Source organism: Podarcis liolepis, assembly GCF_965112155.1.
Source record: "Podarcis liolepis genome assembly, chromosome: 3".
Classification (NCBI taxonomy): Eukaryota; Metazoa; Chordata; class Lepidosauria; order Squamata; family Lacertidae; genus Podarcis; species Podarcis liolepis.
This window is the reverse complement of record NC_139557.1, coordinates 24143671-24156975: the sequence shown is the minus strand read 5'-3', so window position 1 is coordinate 24156975 and position 13305 is coordinate 24143671. Positions and strand designations below refer to the sequence as shown.

General features: G+C 41.4%; 1 protein-coding gene across 1 annotated transcript in view; it reads left to right on the top strand.

The window, feature by feature from the left end:
• The first annotated feature begins 505 nt into the window (after positions 1-505).
• Positions 506-13305, top strand: part of MCPH1 (microcephalin 1) — a 113540-nt gene continuing 100740 nt past the window's right edge. The window contains exons 1-8 of the mRNA XM_083493894.1: positions 506-637; positions 2314-2405; positions 2692-2810; positions 7271-7355; positions 8074-8188; positions 10811-10951; positions 11708-11803; positions 12391-13302. Of these exons, the coding sequence (XP_083350020.1) occupies positions 589-637; positions 2314-2405; positions 2692-2810; positions 7271-7355; positions 8074-8188; positions 10811-10951; positions 11708-11803; positions 12391-13302 (1609 nt within the window). The 5' untranslated portion in view covers positions 506-588. The remainder of the gene's footprint in view (positions 638-2313; positions 2406-2691; positions 2811-7270; positions 7356-8073; positions 8189-10810; positions 10952-11707; positions 11804-12390; positions 13303-13305) is intronic.

The following is a 13305-nucleotide window of genomic DNA, read 5'->3' as shown; positions in this document are numbered from 1 at the left end:
ACCCCTGGACAGTTAAGTCCAGTCGAAGGCAACTCTGGGGTTGTGGTGCTCATCTCGCTTTCAGGACGAGGGAGCTGGCGTTTGCCCAAGAGAGTGGTGCCCTAAGCTATTAGCTTGTTTAGCTTATACGTAAATCCGGCGCTGCCTATTAAAAAAAACGAACAGACACACACACATCATTGACCGCAGTCAAACGTCGGGCTTTTCTGCAGCTCAAAATCGGGGAGAAAAGAAAGCAAAAGCAACCCCCAAAACAAACGCAATACACCACCCATGGTGGGAACGTCTCCAAAACGTGACCTAAGCTTTTGTAAGAGCTCCCTGACTTCCATTGCTTTAGTAGCAGGAAGAAGGCGGGGAGCGGGACAGGGGAGGGGACGATACCCCGCTTTAGAACTTTCCCCGTACTTTATGACGCTCATAGTGGGAAACCCCACGCCCACTTTTCTCTATGGTTTTCGTGAAGCAAGAGCGGGACCGGAAGAGAGAGTGAACCGGAAAAGAAGGACGAGAGAAAGGCATGCTCAGTGCGCATGCCCCTTCAGCTGACGGCGGTTTCTTTTGAACGGCACCGTTGCTCCCTTCCTCATGGAGCTCACCGACGTCCCGCCGCGTTGTGCCCGGCCTGTCTTGACAGGTAGCGGCCCAGCGGAGAGGCGGCCTCTTGTCAGGCCTCCCAGTGGGGATGGGGGAGCCTCTGGAGCGCTTTCCCCACGTGTGCGGGGCTTTTTGTCGGCTTGGACTGGCGACGGGGAGGTGGGGGCGCCCTCAGGCAGAATACTTTTTCCAGCTTGGGGGCGAAAGCTGGGCCTACGAAGGAGGCAGACGCGCGGGGGTTGCAGTCTTTTCTCTCCCCCTCGCGGTCGCCCACCCGCTTCTTCCTAAGGCATGTGCGTGAAGTTAACCCTTGGGGGCTCACTAGAAATGTTTGGGGGGCGGGAGCCTCCAGATCAAGGTCAGGAGCCCCTCTCCGCTCAGCCCCCCTCCCTCGTTTTCCATGGCTGACTGTATAATGTAGCAGACCGCATGCTATGTACCCAGTTTCTTAAAGGTAAAGGGACCCCTGACCATTAGGTCCAGTTGTGACCGACTCTGGGGTTGCGGCGCTCATCTCACTTTATTGGCCGAGGGAGCCGGCGTACAGCTTCCGGGTCATGTGGCCAGCATGACTAAGCTGCTTCTGGCGAACCAGAGCAGTGCACGGAAACACCATTTACCTTCCCGCCGGACCGGTACCTATTTATCTACTTGCACTTTGAGGTGCTTTCGAACTGCTAGGTTGGCAGGAGCAGGGGCCGAACAACGGGAGCTCACCCCGTCATGGGGATTCGAACCGCCAACCTTCTGATCGGCAAGTCCTAGGCTCTGTGGTTTAACCCACAGCGACACCCACGTCCCTACCCAGTTTCTTAAGGGCTTAAAAATAATAAATTCCCATTTTAAACAGTACTGAATACAGTCATACCCTGTGTTACAGACGCTTCAGGTTGTGCATTTTCAGGTTACGGACACACTGAAACCCGGAAGTTTTAGGAACGGGTTACTTCCGGGTTTCAGCATTCACACAAGTGTTAAATCGCGTTTTGTGCATGTGCAGAAGCGCCGAATCGCAATCCGCATGTGCGCAGACAGCGCTGCGGGTTGTGGACATGCCTTCCACACGGATCACGTTCGCAACCCGAGCATCCACTGTATACCTTCCTTTTTGTACAATGTTGATACTTCCTTAATGGTGGTGGTGGTGATTTATTAAATTTCTATACAGCACATTATTGGAAAAACAAGCTAACCCCCCCCCCAAAAAATGCATGGTAACAAACTATGCACACACACACACCCCAGTTTAAAAGGCACTTATATAACCAGTCAAAGGCCTAATTGCAGTGTCCTGGGCTGCCCAGATGACAAGGCCTCACTGATGTGGTTAAAAGGAAAGCAGAGCAATGCGTTTGGCGGCAGCTTGGCTGTAGGAGTTGCCAGAAGGAGGCATACAAGATGCCATGCAACTGTCTTAGGCACTCCTCTGGATTTGCGTTGGGTTTACTCCTTAGTCTTTTCTTCTCTCAAGGATGTCCCACGAGGCAGCAAGTAAGAACAACTATATGCATATGATGTAAAGCAGGAATTAACTGATGTAATACTATGGAAATAATTGAGACACTGCACCCTAAAAGTGGTAATCCAAAGATTATTCAACATTTCCTACTATTTAGACAGGAGTGCCTGGCGTGCTCTGGTCCATGAAGTCATGAAGACTCGGACACGACTAAACAACAACTATTTAGATCTTTCTCTTTTTTTATTCCTTTATAGGTGTTGTAGCCTATGTTGAAGTATGGTCATCCAGCAGAACAGAAAACTACTCTAAAAGTTTTACTCAACAACTTATTGATATGGGAGCAAAAGTAAGTTATTCTTTTTTGAAGAAAGTGGAATTGGATACACATTGTAACAATTGTTGCTACCTAAGAATATCAATGAATTTAACCACATTCCCCTGTGTGTTGGACTGTGGCCAAGGTGTATAGCAAAGCACTTTAAAATTAATCAGGTTGTTTTTCTGCCTAAATCAAATATGTTAATAATTGACACATTTTTAAAAGCTGCACATTATTTGCTTACCTAGTAAAGTGGTGTGTTGCTTTTCAGTACAACTTATAGGGAGATACTTTATGTTCTTACGTTCTATAGGTTTCTAAGACTTTCAACAAGCAAGTGACTCACGTAATCTTTAAAGAAGGACTCTCCTCCACATGGAATAGAGCTCAGAAGGCTGGGATAAAACTAGTATCAGTGCTTTGGGTTGAAAAGTAAGTACTGCCAGTATCTGTAGACTGCTTTTCACCATAGATGAAAGCAATTTGAAGAACAATCACTAAAACAGTTCTTCAGCCATATAATGTTGCATTTAAAGCAAACAAAAAACATGGGTTAAAAAAACCATAAATTTCCTAGTTAAGTATAATGCAACACACTTAAAATATCAACAGAATAGAAAGGTCTTCAAGTGCCTGAAGTTCAGCAGGCTGCAAGGTATATCTGATCTCAGCTGAGAGGGAGTTTCTCAGAGTTGGCCCCGCACTGCTGTGACTCCTAGTGGCTGCAAGAAATATGTCGGAGACATGGATGACCACAAACAGTGACTCCCTTGAAGACCTCAGTGATCTGGCAGGGATATAAGAAATCAGATGGTTTTTAAGGTATCCTGGACCCGAGTTGTTAATGGCCTTGTAAATTAATACAGTTAACCTTGAACTTAGCCCAGTAATATATTGGCAGCCAGTGCAAGCTTTTAAGGAAGGGAGTTATGGGCTGCTGGTAGTTTGTGCCCACCAACAGTCTACCTTGAGTAAAAATTAGTTGAATACAACCAAGTCTTGAGGTTACCAATGCATGAATCACCATGGCCTGGCAATCCCTGTCCTGGAAAAGCCAAAGTTGGCATATCAGCTATAGCTGAAAAAAGGCAGCCCTACCCATTGAGACTGCTGTAGCACAAGTAACAGAGATGGGTACAGGAACACCTCCAAACAATGAACCTTTTGTTTCAGAGGCAACTGGCCAATCTCCAGGGTATGAAGGGGGAAATACTGAAAGCAGAATGCTAGTAGCATCAGTGTGGGTGTCAAAAAATGCAGTATGTAGTTGCATATTTGAATAAAATGGTGGCAAGCAACAACTGCTGGCAATAATTATGCAAGATCCAAGGCTGAGCCTCTCAAAGGAGGCACACATTGGGGAGAACTCATAGCTCAGAAGTAGTACACGTGTGTCGCTTGCAAAAGGTCCCAAGTTCAATCCTTAGCATTGCCAGTTAACAGCATCTTGGATACCACAGCTAGGGAAGACCTTGGAGAGCTACTACCAATCAGAGTAGTAGACAATACTGGGCTAGATGGCCGAATCGTCCCGTGACAGAAGTATATATGTAGGTATCAAGTATTTTTTCTTAAACAAAATGTTTAAGAAGAAGATAAATGGTACATTGAAATTCAATGTAAACTACAAGTGTGTGTGTCTGTGTGTGCGCGTGCGCGTGCGCATAAAATAAGGATTTCATTTTTGTAATCTTTAGAGACATAAGCCTGACATGGGCACAGGATATGTCAAAAGGATGGGGGGGGGGAAGTAAAGTATAATGATTTCTTATTTGGTGTTTTAGAAACAAGTGTATTCAATTTACCCAATTCTTAAGTGGGTTATCTTGCTCTTTATCTGTGCAGGCTGTTGGCTTTGATAGCTGATCTTGCTTTAATTATTTTTATGTTTCAAAATTTATGTGTGATAGCCAAAGCTTTGTTGGCTGTGACATTAATGAAGAATTCTTCATTAATGCTTCAGGTGTATTGAGTTTTCGGAAAAGAACAAGAAAAAACAAGGAATGTCAAAATTAGCTGTCTGTAGTATTTGCTTAGATCAGCTGAGTATTAAAATTTAATTTTGTGGCGCACCAATGCAATCTGTCAAATGTTTTCATGACTATATATATTTTCAACTTCATTAGTAAAATATACCAGATGTCTGGGGTATATTTATAATGTGTATGCTTTACAACTGTAAGATCACTAGGTGTCACTAGAAGTGCATTGTTTAGCTACTTAAGTTTTTTTTTGCTGTTATCTCATAGTTTTGTAATCTGAATTTTATATCAAGAGATTGCAAATCAGGGATTTTCAAACTTCCTACCTGAAGGGGAACACTTTTCTGTGTTAACTTCTTTGTTGTGGAACACCCCTGTTGCAGAGTGTTCTGTGGCGTAGTTGAAGATGTGCTCTCAATTCTCCCAGGGGAGTGGATGAGCTTGTTTATTTATAAAGTTTATTGATTACCTAATCAACAAAAGTTTTCTGGGAAGTTCATAACAGGTTCTGACATAATTGAAACATGAAAATATTAGAATGTTAATTGAAACACTGTTGCCTTGGAGAACTGATGTTATTTGAGAACAACCCAGCAGTAACCTGCAGTTTAGATCCCTTCAGGATTAGCCCTCCCAGTAGCCCCTTTCATTTCTGTTTTGCTGCGGCAATACAAAAACTGGGTGGGATTAAACTAATAAGCCCTGTCGGCAGAAGTCCTATGGAAGAACTTTGACTTTCATAATGGGGCTTTTCCCTCTCCTCCCTCCAAAATTGGCTTGGGTGGGGGTTCAAGAGAACTCCCAGCACAGTGTGCAAGGGGAGGAGAAAGAGTATCGTTTCCCCTGGCAAGCCTAAATGCTTGCTGTGATTGAATGATAGCCTTAGTGCAATGCTGAATTCCTGTGGATGCTTAATGTTTAACAATAATAAACTAACAGTTTAGTATTGCTCAACTCTAAACATTACGGTACTTGCTTCTGTGGTAAAGCAGCACAGGCATTCTGCAAGGCCATTTCACTATAGAAAGATCCAACATCAGATGGTACTGGAAAGCCACAGCAGCGAAATCAGGAAGAGGTTGATGCCCTAGGGGTGGCAGTGATAGCTGCTGGTCTGTCTTAAGAGGCAGGACGTTTTGCCTTGAACCTGGAAGGGCCCACAACAAAACATTACAGTTGTGAAGTTCTCGTATTCAGAGATCCAGCCAAGATCTTCCCCAAAAGAAGTTATTCAACATGTTCTGTCTTCATTGAGCTACTTTGAGATCTCTCCCACTAAAATATTCCTTGTATGTATACAAAGCTTAGAATTTTTCCAAGCATCTTGACACCACCCCCTTTAGTGCAGTTTCACCTATAGTGTCTAAAGAAGAATAGACATTCGGAAAATGAGTTTGTTGGTAACATGATCATATGATGAGTAAAGTTTGGCAATGGAGGACAGTTCTTTCTAAATATTTTCTAAATAGGCTTTAGAAAAACCCTAATTTTTTGGAGTGCAGATTGGACAATAGTGCTGCAGTGTAACATAGTAACAGTTTAAGCCCATTATTAGAAAACTGGCAGTTCAGATGCTCTGTGAAGTGTTCACATCATTCATCACACAAAATTCAGGTCATAAACTCTTAGATACTGAAAATTTATACCTGCTTTGGGTGAGAAATATTGACCCTGTGTGTTCTTAGAAAATACTTGTCAAGACCATTTGATCCATAATGAAATGCTTACACTGAAAACACTTTCATGTGAAAATTAGCTTTTTGCACTTGCACAGATCATAGCTTGTAATTTATATATAAAAAGTCCATAATCTCTGAAGCTTCTGTAACAGATCTATGGATTCCTAGGAAAGGCTGTAGATAAAGGCATAGTGGCTGGGAAGAAACGTATCTGTTAGACCACATTGCAAATATTTTGTTTTGCTTTCTGTTACTGCCTGCTGTGTGTGGATTTTCAAATTTGTCTTGGTTGGTTTGACTAGATTAGGCATGACATAAAGGATTGAAACTTTTTGGCATGCTCACAGATAGGGAAGCTACAGCCATGCATGTTAGCAAGAGGTTAGCTGGGCAATTTTATGTTCCTGAGTTTTCATCACTGAAGAAATGACTGATAAAAGTGTAAGTATTAGAAATAGTGTATGTTCTCTCATTGAAATTCCAGTGCTTGTGGTTTCAAAAGAGTAGGAGAGACCAAGGATGCTCACTTTGAACATGAAACAGAGTGACTGACATTTAAGCCTTGCCAGAAGGGCTTTGTCTTGAACTCTGGGTGCCAGCAAAACTAAGGAATGTGACCCCTGTCCTTCCTATCCAGTGCCTAAATTATTAGTTTATTTACAGCTTTGTGCTCTATCTTCATTCTAATGAATATAAATAGAAATTGTAGCATATTAAACATCCCTTTTACAAGCAAGCGAGTGGTTCATATGGTGATCTGAGCTTTCTAGAAAAAAAATACAACTCTAAGAGATTTTAGATATGATGGAAGGAACAGATGAGAAGTAGACTATAGAATTGTAGAGTTGGAAGAGATCCAAAGGGTCATCTAGTTCAATGCAGGAATCACAGCTAAATAATCCCTGACAGATGGGCATCTTAACCTCTATTTAGAAAACTCCAGTAAAGGAGAATCCATCACCTTCTGAGGTTCGAGCCCTACCCTTTTGAGCAAGATACCCTCTAGGGCAGGCAGATGCAAACTCCGGCCCTTCAGATGTTTGGGACTACAACTCACATCATCCCTGACCACTGGTCCTGTTAGCTAGGCATGATGGGAATTGTAGTCCCAAACATCTGGAGGGCCGGAGTTTGCCTATGCCTGCTCTAGGGGTTGTGGCCAGCTGTGGCTTTGCAACCAAATTTTACACTAAAGATATATATGAATTCATTTTTGTTTTGTTTTGCTCAGATGCCGAGAAGCTGGAGCACATGTTGATGAGTCACTGTATCCTGCAATAAATACTAATGAAGGGTTACCTCAATTTTTTAAAAAGGTGTGTATATAGCTTCCTAATGGTCTTGAATGTAACCTTTAATTTTTATTTCAAATTGATCCTAATTAATCTTTGGTCCTCTGAAAGTTATCAGTGGGTTGAATGCTTAAAATTTAGCACAGGTGTTCCAAAGTCCAACTTACCTATAAGTGACCTGCGGTTCAGGTAGTGGCGTTTACTAACATTCTAGCCTTGCACCCTGAGAAAATTATCTGGTAATGTTTGTTATTAACATTGCAGTTATCAGCTGCCCCCCTCAACCTTCCTTTTGCCTCCATAAATTTATGGTGGGTCACTCAACTTCTCATATGAAGCCAAAATGTCTGTAGCCTGTTTTTTTTTTTAAATAAATTATTATTATAGGTCAGTATGGGATGTGCAAAACCCACCCTTTGGAGTGTTTCAGTTTATCTTACTCAGCAGGCTTTATGTAGATTTCCAAGAGAGTATCTCCTTAAAATAAAATAAAAAAGCTGCTCATGCAGCGTTCCTGCAGTTTTGAAGTTGCGTACGTATAGGAGGAAACCAGTGCACACATGCTGACAAGACTGCTAGATATGGATAGGAATGTTTTGGCGGCTGTGCTGTGGCTTGGTGGAAATATATTATACCTTATATACAGTATTTCTATCTTCCCATGTCCTGTGAGAAATGTGAAAGAAGTATTATTTCTTAGATTTATGGATGCTTTAAATATTTTGTGGTTGTTGCTTCGTAGCACAAATGCATGCAGCCCAAAGACGTTATTAGAAAAGCTCCGGAAAATGACAGGAGACTGCAAAAAAGGATCGATGTTCTGACTAAAGAGTTAGCTATGCAAAAAGCAGCAACAGGCAAGTATAAAACCTGTTCTAATGCACTGAAAAGAAATACTTGGATTTTCAAAAACTTGAGGATGGTCTTAAGGAATGGTTTTTCAATTGTAATTGAAACTAATATCAAGAAGTGGAGGCCCCTGTGAAATTTGTAGGGTCAGCTAAACCAAGAGAAGGGAGAAGGCAAATGTCTTCCTTCACTATTTTGTTCCTCTTTCTTGTCTTTCCCTACTAATTGATCATTTGTGGAGGAAAGAGGAACAGGAGCAACTAAATTTTCCACAAACTTGTTTCTCTATAACTTTCTCAAATCCTCCCCAATGGCCAGTTTGGGGTCAATGTGCTCTGAATCCTTTGATTTCCCACTCTGCAGTCTCTGGTTAGAAAGGAGAAACTCAGGCGTGCTCAGCTGTCATACATAGTTCTAGTCTCTGTTCTGGGCCAGCCTCCTCTGCACTCCTCTCTTTGGCTGGATATATTTCTGTGTCCAGGGCAGCTGTCTACCAGCTCCATCTGGTACACAGGCTGAGACCCTACCTGCCCACAGACTGTCTCGCCAGAGTGGTGCATGCTCTGGTTATCTTCTGCTTGGACTACTGCAACGCGCTCTACGTGGGGCTACCTTTGAAGGTGATCCGGAAACTACAACTAATCCAGAATGTGGCAGGTAGACTGATGACTGGGAGTGGCCGCCGAGAACATATAACACCGGTCCTGAAAGACGTACATTAACTCCCAGTATGTTTCCGAGCACAATTCAAAGTCTTGGTGCTGACCTTTAAAGCCCTAAACAGCCTCAGCCCAGTATAACTGAAGGAGCGTCTCCAACCCCGTTGTTTAGCCCAGACACTGAGGTCCATATCTGAAGGCCTTCTGGTGATTCTCTCCCTGCGAGAAGTGAGGTTACAGGGAGCAAGGCAGAGGGCCTTTTTAGTAGTGGCGCCTGCCCTGTGGAACGTCCTCCCATCAGATGTCAAGGAAATAAACGACTATCTGACTTAGAAGACATCTAAAGGCAGCCCTGTTAAGGGAAGTTTTTATGTTTGATGTTTTATTGTGTTTTTAATATTCTGTTGGGAGCCTCCAAGAGTGGCTGGGGAATCCTAACCAGATGGGAGGGGTGGAAATAAATTATTACTATTATTACTATTATTTCCTGGAATCAGTAAGCTACAATAAAGTATATGTGCTTCACCCACATTCAGAACCAACTCTGAGCAAGAAAGGGAGCAGTTTTTGACAGACACTCCAAAGTTTTTCTACAAGGGTAATGAGACCCAGATAGCCAACCTTCCTCACCACTACCCATGTTAGACACTCAGCCTTTCCATACTGTGGAATTCTATAGGATATTATAAATCAGATAACTTACATTCGGAATAATATTTTCTGTTAAGGTTTCTCCAGAATTAGTGCCTTTTTAAAAAGTCTGGTGTAGCCCTTCATCTAGCAGCAGCAATCTATATATAGAAATAGTTTTCCTTGCATGGATTAGCTGCAGCACAAATGCCAAAGTTAGCTACACATAATAGGGAAATCTGCATCCAGCATCTAGTTTCCATGTGCATTTCTCCCTCTCTCCCCCCCCCCTTTTGGGCTCTGCCTGATTGATCAGTAAGCTTTAAGTAAAATATTTATTAGCAGATAAAATTCCCATACAGTGGTACCTCTGGTTACATATGCTTTAGGTTACAGACTCCGCTAACCCAGAAATAGTGCTTCAGGTTAAGAACTTTGCTTCAGGATGAGAACAGAAATCGTGCTCCGGCAGCAGCAGGAGGCCCCATTAGCTAAAGTGGTGCTTCAGGTTAAGAACAGTTTCAGGTTAAGTACGGACCTCCGGAACGAATTAAGTACTTAACCCGAGGTACCACTGTAGTTTCTTTAGCAGTGACAAAAGTATTGGCAGAAGTAGATAGGACCAGGAAATAGCTGGTGAAATACCAGCCTGATCTTAATTTCCATTGTTGGGTTAGCATGTGTTGCTTATCCCACCTCATATCCCTATATTGTAGTGCAGGCTTCCTCAAACTCGGCCCCCCAGGTGTTTTTGGCCTACAACTCCCATCATCCCTAGCTAGCAGGACCAGTGGTCAGGGATGATGGGAATTGTAGTCTCAAAACATCTGGAGGGCCAAGTTTGAGGAAGCCTGTTGTAATGCAGTAGTAGCTAATGGGAACACCTCCCTACGTTCTTGGACTCCATCAGTTTCAGCCAGCATGGCCAATAGTGAGGGATTGTAGGAATCGGAGTCCAATAACTTGTAGACAACAACACATTGACTGCCTCTGTTGTATTGCATGTGTTTGGTTCTTTTATCGACTGACTGAATCTGTCATGTTTCAAGTTTAATCTCTTGGCCACAATAAACTGAATTAAATATTGAATTGGATGAATGTTGTGTCCTATGGGAGGCTATAGCTGATTGGCTAGAACCATGAACCAGAGTGATACTGTGAGGAGGTGAAGATACACTGCAGCATTCTAGTTGTGTTTCCCACTTGTTTAGATACGTTTGGAAAGTTTTTGGAAACTTGCTCAAAACCTGTAGCTATAAAATTGTATAAAATTAGCTTTTCAAAATGTTACGTTGAATATTGCCATTGAATATTGAATCCACCTTATAATTTGCCTTTTAGAAACAGATGCACCGGTTTTGTTATTTAAAGATGATGGTTCATTAGTCTACAGCCCAGCAAGTAAAATAAAGTATCAGTGCAGAGCAATGGAGAAAAGAATAAAAGAAATGAAGGAGAAAAGAGAAAATCTTTCCCCTACTGGTATGATTCTATGTTTCTTGTGATTTGTGAAAGGGCAAAAATTATTTTACTTTTTTACTGCTGATGTTTTCTGGGCATTGTCACCATTTTGCCAGAATTTTGCCCCTGAACCAGACTATAGTGCTGGAAACATACTGATATATTTTGTTATTTTGTGTAAAACACCTGAGTTTGATGTCTTAAGTTTGCAGCTTATTCATGTGTATGTTCTCTAAACCCATACATATTGAAGCCTTGTTTACTTTGCTCTTAATATAAATAAGTATGAGAAAAATTGCATTAAGCTTTACAGTAAGTGTTGTGATGGGATGCGAAAGTTTTCCTAGACCCAAGAACATGTTACTTTTTTGTTCTAAACTAGCACATTTATATTTATTTTAATCATAAATAGACTTTTTTCTTTTCATGTTTTCTCCTCTGCAATATCAAAAAGCAGAAACCAGTAGAAGTGTGGGGAATATTCTGCCTGTCAGATCTAGATTTAAGAACTCCTCTAAGCTGTTAACAATCCTTCATTGAAGACAGACAAGTCTCTCAGTAGGTTTATGACTATTAAATACTGAACACTTAACACATCTAAAATATTTAAAACTAATTTGAATTTCTAAAAGGCTTGTAAATATAGTACTATATAGTAGTATGGTGTTTGTATTAACACATTAGTATTTAATAAATCTATTTGTTCTGTACCTTAACATGTATTGAAATACAAAAATTGAATCTATGAATTATTTAGCTAATTATTTGCACTTTTAGCTTCACAGATGTCTCAGGGATCTGACTCTAGTTCTAATCCAGCAATGCATGAATCAATTCTTGTTTCTACCAGTTCAGCTTGTGCATTGTCATCAGGTAAAAGGAGGGGGAGACTTCTAGTATTCATGTGTAAAAATTACAACATAAATATAAAATATTGTCTCATGTTAGATAGTATATTGTAAATAAGATGTTTTAACGATGCATATGAGATTAAATTGGCTATGTGGACTCTTTCCAGGCTTGCATCAGTGGACATGGTGTGTATGATGCTGTAGTCATACAAAGGTTAAGGACTGCATGGGATGTTTTACTGAAGACAGCTGTTGAAATAGACTTTTCTCAGTTATGAGGGGGAAATGCTAAGTTTCTTGATGCTCTAGTGTTTCTAATTGTAAGCATAAAAGTATGACTTAAGTCTCTTGCCTTGTTCAAAGCTTCAAAGTAATTTGTGATACAAAGTAATCACAGGAATTAACCAGACACAAGTTACTTGTTGCCAGAGGGTGCAATTTTGCTCGCAAGGCCATATTCACCAAACCTTGTCCACCCAACCATCAGCTGAAATCAGTGGGGATTAAAGCCTCTTTCAAAAATAGTGTTGTGCCGATTTCTTTGAATCGTCTTTAAGATGCTGGTTGTTTTCTGCTTTTAATGCAATGTTAATTGCTTTCTGCTTGTAGGAGAGAGCAGTGACCATTTAAACTCAAGTTTCACTAATTTGTTGGGAAATTCTAAAAGCAAGAACCTGAAAAAGGAATCTAGCAAATGTGTGCCTGAAGTTGAAGGAGCCAGAGAAGTGCTAGGCTGTTCTCCAGTTTACGCAGGTGACTCCAAACACACAACTCTGAAAGAATCTAGTGGCAAACATTTAAGAAATACATTTTGCTTGGAAGATGGCTTGCTTCCCACAATGGCGAAAGCAGAAATGTCCTCTGCAGAGAAACACAGTGAAATGAAGGATTGCTTTACAGCTAAGACTGGAAGTCACCTTTTCCAGACAAACAATGAGTACAGACTGTCTTCGGAAAAACTGGACCACTTGGAATTTGCTGAAAGTAGCAGCAACTATCACATAAATTCAGAAAGTGAGCTACCTTCAGTTAATCAAAGTCTTTCTCTGGTAACAACTGAATGCTCTTCCACTGGCAGAAAGCCAAGGAAACCGAGGAGGAGATCAAGTATTGGATTGAATACCTCGGTAATACGTGAGAGTGATTCTCAGAATGACTTCTTGAAATCAGTGCTCACTCCCGTTAAGTGTGCTAAAGACCAAGATACTTCTTTTGAAGATTATTTTTCACCTTCTAACGGTAATAAGCATAAAAGTAGAGTTAGCCTTCCTTTTCAATGCCTGCAGAAATCACAGAGTCCTGAGCCAATGTTGCAAGGGTCAAGTAAAACCACTGCAGTAAAAAGTAAAAAGAGGAAAAGGGTGGCTGAGATTAATGAGAATACTACAGGTAGTGACTGTATGCTGTCTGTACTCCCTTGGAGTAAAGAAAGTGAAACTTTAAAGTGCATGTCAAAAAGGACAAAAGGAGACACTGAAGAGACCCCAGACTGTCTTCCAAAGCCCAGCATTCAGGAAAAAAATT